We start from the raw sequence: 12,754 nt of genomic DNA, 5'->3' as shown, positions 1-12,754 counted from the left end.
TTCGCCTTACTGAACTGGACCACTCCCACAACTTTAGTACTAAGTCGTGATTTCATGGAATTAGATGAGAATTATGAGTCTCCTTGGTTTCTAGTCAAGTCAGGCCTCCAATCTGACTACACTTACCTTCAACCGGTGATCTGAAAGAGTTGGGACCCTCGCCAGGTGAAGGCAGACTACACGCAAGCGCAAGGTGAAAGCACAGAAACTACACGCAAGCGCCAGGTGAAAGCACGCAGACTACACGCAAGCTCCAGGTGAAAGCACGCAGACTACACGCAAGCGCCAGGTGAAAGCACGCAGACTACACGCAAGCACCAGGTGAAAGCAGACTACACGCAAGCACCAGGTGAAAGCATGCAGACTACACGCAAGCGCCAGGTGAAAGCACGCAGACTACACGCAAGCGCCAGGTGAAAGCAGACTACACGCAAGCGCCAGGTGAAAGCACACAAACTACACGCAAGCGCCAGGTGAAGGCACGCAGACTACACGCAAGCGCAGAGAGTAATTTCGGTGGTGGAGAGGGACGCCTTCATGTGGTGGCATTGATATACCCAGGCGGCTTCACTGCCCCATAATATAAACGTTTCTTGTCTGCTTCCCTATCGCCAAAGAGGAGGATGGTGGACTGCAAGAGAAAGGCATTTTAGGTCTGCAGTGCACCGGGTGCACGTTTCAACTGATCCCAGTGCCACAGCAACAACTGAGGGTCGTATTCAAGGTGGCGTAGGAGCCCGTAACACTTTTCCCTTAGCGATTTATTCTCCGTATTACATCTTAACATTTTTTTTTTTGTTATTTATACATTTCTATTGTGAATTTGGGGAAAGCATATGACAGAGTAGGTAGACATAAAAAGTGGAAAAAATTAAGAATATATGGGGTAAATGGGAAGCTGCTGAATGCCGTGAAGGGTATGTATGATGGTGCTAAGGCTGCAGTGCGTGTGGATAGTGAACTGAATGGATTGAAACAGGGTTGTGTCATGTCTCCATGGTTGTTCAATCTGTATATGGATGGGGTTATAAAAGAGATACAAGGTAGGGCTGTGGATGTTGGAGCGACCCTTGTGAGAGAGGGCAGTGTTTGGAAACTCCCTGTATTGTTGTTTGCAGATGATACTGTTAAGTGAAGACGAAGGGGAACTGCAAGGCTTGGTGGATGAGTTTGGGAAAGTGTGTAAGAAACAAAATCTAAAGGTGAATGTAGGGAATAAAGTTATGGCCTTCGAGACAAATGAAGTCACTGAATGTACAGTAAGGTTGGATGAGGAGGAAACGGAAAATGTGGGTACGTTTAAATGAGCAACGATGGAAGTTTAGAGGGTGAAGTGCTTCAAAGGGTACAACATGCAGTTGGTGGTCCTTTGAAATGAGCGATAAGAAACAGGGAAGTGAGCATGGAAGTGAAAAAGTTGCTGCATAACAGTATTGTGATACCAACTCTAACGTATGGAAGTGAAGCTTGGACCTTGTTGGAGGGACACAAGTCAAGAGTGAAAGCAGTGGAAATGAGTTATTTGAGAGAAGCATGTGGAGTCACATGGGGAGACAGACTGAAAAATGAGGAAGTGAAGGAGCGTTGTGGTGTGGATGTGGATGTGACAGGAAGCATTAGGAGAAACACCGTGAGGTGGTCTGGCCATGTAGAGTGAATGGAAAGTGAAAGTCTGACGAAGAGAGTGTATGTGGGTGAGGTGGTGGGGAGAAGAGGGAGGGGGAGGCCAAAGATGAGATGGATCGAGGGATGGAGCGGAGAGGTATATGAGGTAGGGGTATATGAGCTGGGAGCAGAGCAGTAAAATGGCGGAGGACTGGGCGACATGGAGATGATTTGTTTGTGGCCATCCCTTACGGGATTAAGGCGTCTGACAACAGACAAATAGTATAGGTATATATATATATATATATATATATATATATATATATATATATATATATCGGTACATTTTTAGAAGTATCCAACGGTTTTTTTTAATGAAAATTTGTTCCAATGCAAAATAGTTTTAATTAATTCTGACCTTCATTTTTTGGGGAAAATCCCCTCTTTGGAAATTTGAGTAAGAATTCCGAAAGTGGGTTTATCCGCCCAAATCAAGATCAAGATTAATTAAATACACACTATTTTGCATTATACTAACCTAACCCAACACAACCTAACAACCTGACCTACCTTTAAGGGTGTAGAATTGTTCCTTTATAATCGGAAACGGTGAATTTGCACTGGATCTTCCCCTTACTTTTCGACTTTCCTCCACCGGCCGCAGTACCACTGATGTCTACCTTCTCGATCTTTGCAGGGCAAATCACACTCTTTACACTGTACTTCACTTGGCAATTTTTTCTTAGTAGTTCAATTGATGCTTCGTTATTACAGTGGTAGTCCTTGATAATCTGCCAAACTTGGAAATCAACAACACACTCTTCACCACCGGAGGCCATGACCAGACTGACTTTCAAATCTTGGGCGTCCCTGCGTCACCCACAAATACTTTAAGGTGATTGGCTGGTTTTACTTACGACTGTTGTGACCAAAAGTGGCTAACATGCGAGCCAGTTTTGCGAGCCAAAACGGCTAGCAGAGTCGAGTGTCCGTCACACTCGTGTGTTTTTGCGAGCCGAAATGGCCAACAGTGTCGTCTGCCTTGGCGCCTCGTGGTCATTTGTAAACAAACCACCAAGGAGTACACACTCCCTTTTCATCAGTTTCTGTAACCCCCTCGCGTACTTTAGCAACTCCAGAGCCACAGAGCAGTCTTCTAGAGTTTTCTTTGGCGCAGGATCCATATCGAAATCTGATTTTTACTTGTTGTTTGGAGACAAAACAGGCAGCCTCCGTGGCTGGTCACCCGAGTGTCTGAATATTTATTTCGTGTTACAAGAAAAAAAAATAGAATCGAATGAAAACCACAAGAATTAAATTGTATTTACTACAAAAATTTAGTTAAAGTTTCCTTCTGTGCATAACAATATTTTCTCACCAATTACAAAATTAATATAGGCTCATTTGAGTTCTAATCCGACCAACATGCTGCAGCGAGAATTGTTATCCATTTCGTCTCGCAAGCGAAATCTCGTTCACCGTGAGTCAGTTTGGCTAGCGGGTCGCAAAACTGGCTTGCATGTTAGCCACTTTTGTCCCAGTGTGACGGCAGCTTTAACACATAGCGGGGTTCTCTTTCGAGACCGGGGCTTAGTACAAAATTAAGAGAGACAAGACACAAAAACTCCAGGCAATAACCTTACACGTGTATTAGTCAGACAAGGGACAACAGCAGATGTTACAAACACAATATTTCGTTAATCACAAACCCTTATACCTAGATAATTAGTATCTCACAGGATACTAGGGGAGAATACGCTAAAATAACACTCGAGGCGGAGTATGCAGAGTTAGTACAGTCCAAGGTCTCTGAGCGCGTGGAGAAGTTAGAGATGAGGCTCACTAGGGTAGAGTGTAAGGCAGTAGGGTCTAATTGTGATTATGGTAGTATGAGGCGGAGTTTACTGGTAGCGTGTTCACTTTACTATTTTCGGGGAGCAAGGGACTTTTGGTTAATTATTAATACAAACTCCAGGTCTTGCGTGTTTCTGTTACTGTGATATGATGGGTATTAGGCATTGGTCTTATTCACTATCACTTTGATTCTATCTGGACTGTTCACTGTTCCGCCTTGTCACTGTTAGACCATTATCATTCCATTTTCACTTAAAACACTTCGTCTGGTACTATGAATGCACTTTATCGCCTCGCCACTGTATACTACACTAGGGGCGCAGTCACCGTCTCATGGGTCACTGGGCGGTGGGGGCAGCGGGGAGACAAACCAGCTCTCTACTTCTGCCGGGGCAGGGGCACCGCCAGGGGAGGCCGTGCCGAAAGGGCACGGGATCACTCGCAGGGGCGTCTTCTCTCGTCCGGGACTGCAGGTGGCGAAGGGGCCCGTACTTTCCGGGCTGGGGACAGGAGTGTGGCCCTCAGGACTGGGGCCGAACAATTGCCTGAACCTCTCGTTCAGGTTCCTGCCGAAGGTAGAGGTCCTCCGCCGTCGAGGCATAGGGAGTTCCCGCCCTGGCGTTCTGGGGAGGGCCTGGGGTTCCCGAGGGCTGTGGCGCCGACAGGGAGGGGCTGCGGCGCCGGTCTGCGTCAGGCTCCGTTAGGTGGGTTTTCTTCAGGGCCAGTCATAGGGAGCAGAGGCCAGGGGAAGCTATAGGGTCTCTCCAGTACTCCTCTACTTCCTCTGCGTCGGGGGTCAGGGAACTCGTCTCGCGGTGGGGCTACTCTCTGCCGCTTCTGGCCGTAGGGCCTGGCTACTGGCCGTGGCTTCCCAGGGGCGCGACCACAAGGCGCCGAGGCCTGGCTACTGGCCATGGCGTGGGAGGGTGAATAACTGCCAGCAAACCCAGGGACACCTTCAGAGCGGCTACCAGCCGTCTGACGAAGGCAGGAGTGGCTGCAGGCCGACTCCTGCAGGAGGGGTGGAGAGCAGCTACAGGCCAACTCGGAGACAACACCTTCGGAGCGGCTACCGGCCGTCTGACGAAGGCGGGAGTGGCTGCAGGCCGACTCCTTCAGCAGGAATGAGGAGCCGCTACAGGCTGACTCGGGCAACTCCTTTGGAGTGGCTGTCGGCCGTCTGACGGAGGCGGGAGCAGCTACAGGCCGACTCCTGCAGGAGGGGTGTGGAGCAGCTACAGGCCGACTCAAGGGCATCTTCGGAGTGGCTACTGGCCGTCTGATGAAGGTGGGAGCGGCTACAGGCCGACTCCTTCAGGAGGGGGTGTGGAGCGACTACCAGCCGTCTCCAGTAGGACACCTTCTGACGAAGGCGGGAGCAGCTACCGGCCGTCTCCTTGTTACCCTCAGGTCGGCTACTGGCCGATTCCTTAGCGAGGGGCGGGCGGCTACTGGTCGTCCCAAGAGGAAAGACACTTTCAGAGAGACTACTGGCCATCTCTTGTGGAAGGCGGGAGTGGCTACAGGCCGACTCCTTAGGGGCGCTGGCAGGAGCTGGACAGACAGCTCCACCCCGAGGTTGGTTGGTGGAAACTCGCCCGGAAGGTAGTGCAGGATTCCTGCTATAGCGACGGCAGGCTGGTTCCGAGTCATAGGGGCGTACGGCCCGGAGTGACTTCGGCCGTTGTCGCACCGAATCTCGGTGTGCTGCTGTTGCTCCTCCGTGGGGTCTTTGTGGGTGTGTCTGGGAGTTCACGGGGGCACTATGCTGAATTCCTGGTGGAGGTGGTTGGGCGTTCCAAGGGACACTATGCTGTATTTCATATATATATATATATATATATATATATATATATATATATAAAAGGTTGTGTACAACGCTGTTTTTTTTTTTTTTTTTTTTGGACAACTTTGGCACAATATTATAATGCATTGATCAGCGAAGTTAAGCAACGTTGGGTCTGGTTAGTACTTGGATGGGTGACCGCCTGGGAACACCAGATGCTGTTGGCATAACGTTCTCCCTACGTGTCAAGTGGGGTTGGTGGAGGATTAGTGCCCCTCCCTGTAAAACAATTAACTCTAAGCCCTTGACCACCCTGTTTGGGATACATGGCGTCTGGCAATGAATGAACGAATGAATTTTTTAAGTAAAGCTGAAGTATTCAGTCCCACTGCATGATTTACAGTATACTGTAGGGCTGTTTTTTTTCCTTCTATCCATCATACTTGTCTTCTTCAGTCTTTCAATTCCCTCCTACTTAATTGCCCTTTATTTCATCCTAGTTTTCCGTCATTCAATCCTACTTGTCTTTCATTCCATCCTAGTTTTCCAGCATTCCATCCTCACTCTGCAGCAATCTTTCATTCCATCCTTATCACTTCACACTGAAATAGAACAAATAAGTGCAATGGACTTATATTAGGCCATTTTTAATCTAACTGGGCCTAAAATTGCTGTCTCTCCAACTTGACTGCTGGGCTGCAGCAACAGATTTATATTACAAAATGCCAGTCACGAAGAAGTGACATAATATAGTGCTTGAGTATTATCTTCTCATGCCACTGAGCCACCTAAAATAAGCTTCATAAGGATGAAAATCAGGGCCAAGTTAAGGTGAAATAAGGTTAGTGACAAGTACATAAAAGGCAAGGTTAAAAAGTTCATGGAACTGTGATGTGTTACTAAAACCATTTTATGATGTGGGAGCATCTCTGAGAGCCTCTTAGTCCATCTGTCTTTAATCTAATATATAAATGACACCATGTTTCCTCTCGAGGAATCCCCGTATTGAGGTTGGCCGTGGTACTGCCGATGTTTTCTTATGATCTGGAAGCTAAATCAAGTGCCAAAACCAGCTGATTACTTCCCAACAGTTGCTGGAAGCTGTTGGGAAAAGTGAAATTTGAGATGTGTTTTAATATTTGCAACAATGTGTGAGTCACAGCTTGGACTTTGACTCATATACAGTCATTCAGAAGGATCACTGAGTGACTGTAGCTGTGGCTGAATGTTTCTTGCCTAAGAGTGATGCTTGTGTGGCCAGCTACCAAGCTTGCAGCCACATTTCTTTTTCATGGTAGTGCCTCCCAGGGTCAGTGGTAGCCACCCATCTCCTATCTTCTACAGAGGACAACAGAGTCTAATATACGAGAAATTTCCCAAACCTATCCTGATTTAGTTTATAGTTACTTACATCTAAATATCAAATGCCTTACCCTCAGCCTTAAAGGATGCCAACAGTGTGTTTACTTTAAATACCTGTGGAGTGATCTATTAATTATGATTTATATGCTTAACCACAGTATTTTGCTAGACTGTGTACAGTACTGATTATTTTATATGTTGTACCAACGAGATTACCTCTCAACTATATACTTACTTTACGTTAATATATGTATTTCAGCATTAATTTTAAAGTCAACTTGAATTATGCTGTACATGTATACATTGTTGTAGTTTGTATGAGAATAAACACTGTTAATAATGGAAATAAATTCAGATTCTGATTCATGCTACTAATGTAAGACAATAATAGATTCTTATAGCCCAGGATTATGATAAATTCCTCAACCATTCCCTAACTCAGCTATTGTTTTCCCTTCCATCCCATTCAGTCAATCAGTTCAGCTGGTGCCAAGTTTCATCTACAGGAATATCCGCACTGAGGCTGACTATGGTACAGCAGATGTTTTCTGTGGACCAAGAACCAAACCTAGAGCCAAAAACCAGCTATACTGCTGAAAAAAAAAAAAAAAAAGAGGGTATGTAAAATAATTCATCACAACAGTCTCAGCTTGACTTTACTTATCAGAGATTCCTGCATGAGTGATGACTGTGCTAGACTCTTTTCACCTTAACTTGGCCCAAATTTGTCCTTTTTCCAGTTTATGTTTCTGTGGCAGACTATGAAACATTATGGCTCTACATTCCTTCCATAGCACTTTTTCATGACTAGCATCATTCTATTGCTTCATCTCTTGTTACAACCGAGTATTCCTGATGGTGAGTTGACAATTTTAGACCAGGCCAGGCCAGAGAAAAAGGGGTATGGTTACCAAGCTTATAGCCAAACTTCACTCAAGGTAGTAAAGTAACTCCCATGAATAATAGCCAATCATCTACTACCATCCCAATTCCTTATGCTACTAACACATGAAGGATATTAACAGAACTAATATATATGATAAAATTTAATTCCTGGGTGTGTGACCCAGGCAACACACTCACACACACAAGCAGCAAAACAGTGATGGTCAGTCTTTTTTGAGACAAGATTGGGAATGTATAAAAATCTGCCGTTGATGTGATGCAAGTGATGAGGACCCCTGAAAGACATTAAAATACTATGGCGGCTCAACACTCCTCGCTCAATGTACAGTAAGTGAAAGTGAGGGAAGTAAGACTCCCAGTTCCCCCCAGTTTAAAGTACCAGTTACATGGAAGAAGTTGTGATATTTTAAAACTTATCTTTGACATGTAATGCAGACTGCCTGTATGAGAAACCTCAGGAAGAGAAGGGATTAATGGCCAGTGTTTCTAATCCCTTTTGCTCCTCAGTTTCTACATAATGTGGATAAATTATTCTGGGGTTAGTCACAGAATATGGTAAAACACCAGTGTAGTGAGGGGGATAATAAAAGATTTTCTGGCACAATTTACAGTACAGGACAAAAGATGGCCTACTATTCCACTGCAACCATTTTTTACACTTCGGGCATATCCGTCACTTATCTCCCTCATGGATCATATCAGATACTCACCTACGAACTGAGAAACAAACCAAGCATCTCAGCTTAGGAACATACCGGTAAATCAGGAGGAAAAGTTGACATATAAAAAAAATTAAATATTAATCACAGATGCATACCAAGCCTCTCAAAACTTTGGAATACTAGCCAGCAGAGGGAAGTCACAAACAGAAAATGTGATATATATGATCATCTTTTGAGTCTACACATACCAACCCTCTCTAAGGTTTGGAATATCAGCCAGCAATGCAGAGTGACAAGCAGAAAAGGTGAAATATACAACAAACATTTGTATCAATGGGAAGAGAAACATACCAAGCCTCTCTCAGTTCTGGAATATCAGCCAGCAGAAAAGCATGACAAGAGGTGAAATATTAGGCAAACTTCTATCCCCTACTGTGCATTCAGCCCTTTCACATCATCAGGCTGTTTGGTATCCTCTCACACTTATAAATTAATTTACGCCTAATTTAATCACAAAATATAATGCACTGTACACCCAGCCATGAATGTACTGTACTAGAAAACAAAACTTATAATACTGTTACCACGACTGGGTGAACAGGCGATGTGATGGATGGACGTGAATCTGTGCAATGTTGAAATAACCGGGATATGTTGAGTGCAGACAAACACGACTCCGAGCCGGCCAACCCACCCATAGATTAACACCTCTTAAAATTCATATACTGTACCTGTATACTGATTCATTCATAAATTTTACACTGACCCTCCTTGAGTCTCAGCCACTGACTACGAGGGTGTGGTTCTATGGAAAAGTTGGCTGACGATGAAAATATCAACAACCTATAATCCATTCCAAATTACAGTTACTCTTGGCCATGACTCACACCCATCCACACCTGCCAAAACTCCCTCGTTCTACCTCTACCTCCATCACCTGTAACTATCATCATCATCTCCAACCCCTTGCTATCTCCTGGGAAACCCTGAATAGGTGATGTCCATGTCAGAAATAGGTTACCTTACCCTCACACACCACTTTTACTCTCTCAAACACTCCTCTTCTTCTTCCTACTCTTTCACCATTGTTCATTCCAAAACAGACAGACAGTAACAGGTTATGGAGTATCTAGAAAAAATAAGAATCACTGCATCAGGAAGTATGGGCAGGTGTGGAGGGGTGTGTGTTTTGGCCGAGTGCAATCTGGAATGGACTACCACATAGACATTACCCTCATCTACATCTTTATAAATGGCACTTATTTTACCCTACTAGTTCCTGTTTATGCCAGACTCACACAGAGAAAACAATGGAACAATACACAGACATATTGTAGGAGGTATAAGAGGCTTCAAAGCACCTGTTCCTCAGTGATTCATTTTGCATATTACCCCTTAACATTCTCTTGTATGTTATTTGTATTAATCTCCATGAAGTTTGCATCAATCACATATAAGACGATATTACGGTGTAACACGCAGAATGAATCATTAAGGATGTTACAAAATCTTCAAACCCACCTAGATCCACAGAATCAAGGTTGCTCACACCCTATAATACTTTGGACTTGGGCAATATGGACATCAATAATAATAAGCAGCCCTGAAATAAGTTAGCAATTTGAAACACTTTGGAATGACACTGATACAAAAAAAGTTCTGCAAACCTAACATTCATCAAAACAGTATACGGTACACAGCTAGCCTAACACGCTAATACTCGTAATACTGAACACAACAGAAAACTCAGTACATAAATTATGGGAAAATGTATGATTAAAGCAACCAACACAGACAGCACCTCTGTATGCCACTGGGGGAAAAAATAAGCCACTTCACATGCATAACCAAAAATGACTGGGAGAAAAACATAGAAAATTGACCCTCTTATGTAACAAATAATACAAATTGTTACAATAAACACTTCTAGCTTCTCCGTGTGCACACGCACACACACATACACACACACACCACTGAAAAGACACATGTTTACATGTTTGCTTCCACAACTGAAAGCGGTTTATCGATGTTATATGTATAACTTTCTTGCATACAGGTAATACCACAAACATGGCAGACAATCAACCAATCAGTCCATAAAACAGAAAATGCAAAGACAATATATCATCCAGCATCATGACACATCAGTAAATAAATGTGTTATAAATGTGTTGTTATTATCTGAATTGGTAGGTGCAACTGGTCTGTCATTTGGCATGTCCTTCCAACCAACACAGTACAATGTAAAGAAAAACACGCCCAACTTCCCTCCCTCACATAAGCACAATCATCACTGTTATCATCATCATTACTAAAACCTCTTTTCCCACTAAAGGATGGGCGGAGGTTGAGTCCAGAGAGCAAGAAAAACCCTCACAATTCTCACACGCATAAACATCCACACTTAAGCACTTCCTACATAACATGTCCCCCTCCCACCCCTAAAATAAAGGTTACTGTTCATCTTCGTAACAAAGACTTGATTGGCAAGGCTTTCCTATCAACTACCACAAATAACATGGCAGAAAATATAAACATGGCCAGCTTCCCACTCACCCGACACACATACCACTCTTGAGAAAAGCATCCTTAATGTTCTCACTCATAACTGACTCTTTGTTTGGCTATATTATAAGGTGTAACTTTCCTGTTAACTACCACACACAGCACAAACTGAACCCTAAGCCAGTAGTAACAGTAGCTGCAACTCCAGGCTTATCTGAACATGAACCCAGTGGACTGCAGGATGAAGTTACCCTCCTGCAGTTTATCATCTTTCTTCTGAGGGATGTTTGTATAGCCAGACAGTGAAGCAGCTCAGTTATATTGGTGCCACCTCATGACAGCATCCCTCATCAGCACCAATCCACTGTAAATAAGACAATAACATCCAACTTTTCCACACAACACTGTAAAGAAATATGAGGTTGTTATCTGAATCCCTAACTGGAAGTGAATTGGCCGTTTTATGGCATCGTGGTCCTGCAAACTACCACAAACAACAAAGCAGAAGCTAAACCTATCAATCCATACACAATATAGCAAATGTAAGGACAATAATATCTTCTCCTCATACCCCGTATAATGTGTGGTTATTGTTAACATTTGTAACTGAGACTAGTTTTGTTTGGCACGGCTCTGCTATGAGCTGCCTGACAATTACTCCATCTGATACAATATCTGGATGTTCAGTGTTATGCACCTTATTAACCAGATGCTCTACTATCCAGTCCACTGATTATCTTATCCATCTACTTATTGCCAGATGCCTTAATCCCACATGGGGTCGCCACAAACAAATCATCTTCAAGTTGCTTTGTCCTCTGATTATCCACATTTAATTATTTACTCAAAAAGTACCTACACCTTCTCTGATGCAGTTAAGCTGCTGGGGAATACTTCACATTCTGGTTTTATCCATTCACTCTGTTGTCTTTAAAGCCCAAGACTCATCTGGATATGAATCAATTAGGGTTGTATGATTTTAACCAAGCTGATTTATAGCAGTGACTTAAATACACATTTTCAGCAGAAAATTATTAATTTAGTTTCATTTTTACACAAAAATATAAGGGAAAGGAAGACAAAACTAAATGGAATTGCTTACACAGCCTTTGATTTTGTTTCTCAACCATATAAATCAAATAAGTGCTTAAAGGTATTTTATCAGATACAGTACAGTGACCTTCCACTTTTCTGATTTTTAATTTTCAGGGCTCCCACAACAAAACTACAATATTTGCTTTAAAAAAAAAAAAAAAAAAAAAAAAAAAAAAATCATACGAATATCATGGCTCCTTTTACCATACTCTATTCCCTGTATTATACTTAGCCTAAGCCTCGGACAAGTAAGAACTGTAGGTACTGGTAGTAATCTGAAGCTGGGCCTGCTGTTTTTTTTTTCTCTGTCACTTCTTATACAAGCCACTGTAATTCCAGTTGATACTGCTTGCACTTGGCTCTACATCCTTTGCCAGAATCTGAAGGTATTTTACAACAACACTGCCACATTGGGTTACTTTCCCATCAGAACATGTTAATTTTGTACTCCACAACATCCTTCCTGTGTTAGCTGCTGTGCTGTTGCAACCTCATAGATATTACCACAACTGAAAAGGTTGACAGTGGATGATGAAGTACTCATTCTAGAGTGGGACAGCGCTATATTTTTAATGGCTTTTGGTCAATGAAAAACTGAAAGAAATTTTAAAATCACGTAAAAAAGGTCAACAACTCTGCTTGTGCATAATACTATCCAGTGGCCTGCAAGCTGAAGTTGCCCCTTCTCTGGCAGTGCACCATCTTCCTTTCAAGGAATATGGAGGGAGATGAGGGATATTTTTTTGACCAGGCAATGGAGGCACCTGATTATATCAGTGCTACCACATGAAGGCATCCCTCTCCAGCACCCCAATCTCTTTTAACTCACTGAGGTCAGGGACTTCTTTTGCATATTATTCTTGCCATCTCCTACAAATTATATTCAGCTTATGAAAGACTTTTTGACCCACATGTGTTAGCTATTGCCTAAAAATGAAAATAAAAATGAAAATAAATGAAAAATTCTGGCAGCAGCAGC

At 43.2% G+C, this 12,754-nt stretch overlaps 1 protein-coding gene across 1 annotated transcript in view; it reads right to left on the bottom strand.

Moving 5' to 3' along the window:
- Nucleotides 1-535: 535 nt before the first annotated feature.
- LOC145402045 (gamma-tubulin complex component 3 homolog) overlaps nt 536-12,754 on the bottom strand; it is a 52,586-nt gene continuing 40,367 nt past the window's right edge. Inside the window, exons 17-19 of the mRNA XM_080274142.1 lie at nt 5,123-5,203; nt 4,231-4,393; nt 536-631 (exon numbers count right to left, since the gene is read on the bottom strand). Of these exons, the coding sequence (XP_080130268.1) occupies nt 536-631; nt 4,231-4,393; nt 5,123-5,203 (340 nt within the window). The remainder of the gene's footprint in view (nt 632-4,230; nt 4,394-5,122; nt 5,204-12,754) is intronic.

This window comes from Coenobita brevimanus, chromosome 57 (assembly GCF_032717465.1).
Source record: "Coenobita brevimanus isolate Jiangsu-jjx chromosome 57, ASM3271746v2, whole genome shotgun sequence".
Taxonomy (NCBI): Eukaryota; Metazoa; Arthropoda; class Malacostraca; order Decapoda; family Coenobitidae; genus Coenobita; species Coenobita brevimanus.
Note: the sequence above shows the minus strand (reverse complement) of the source record. Positions and strands in the feature narration are given on the sequence as shown.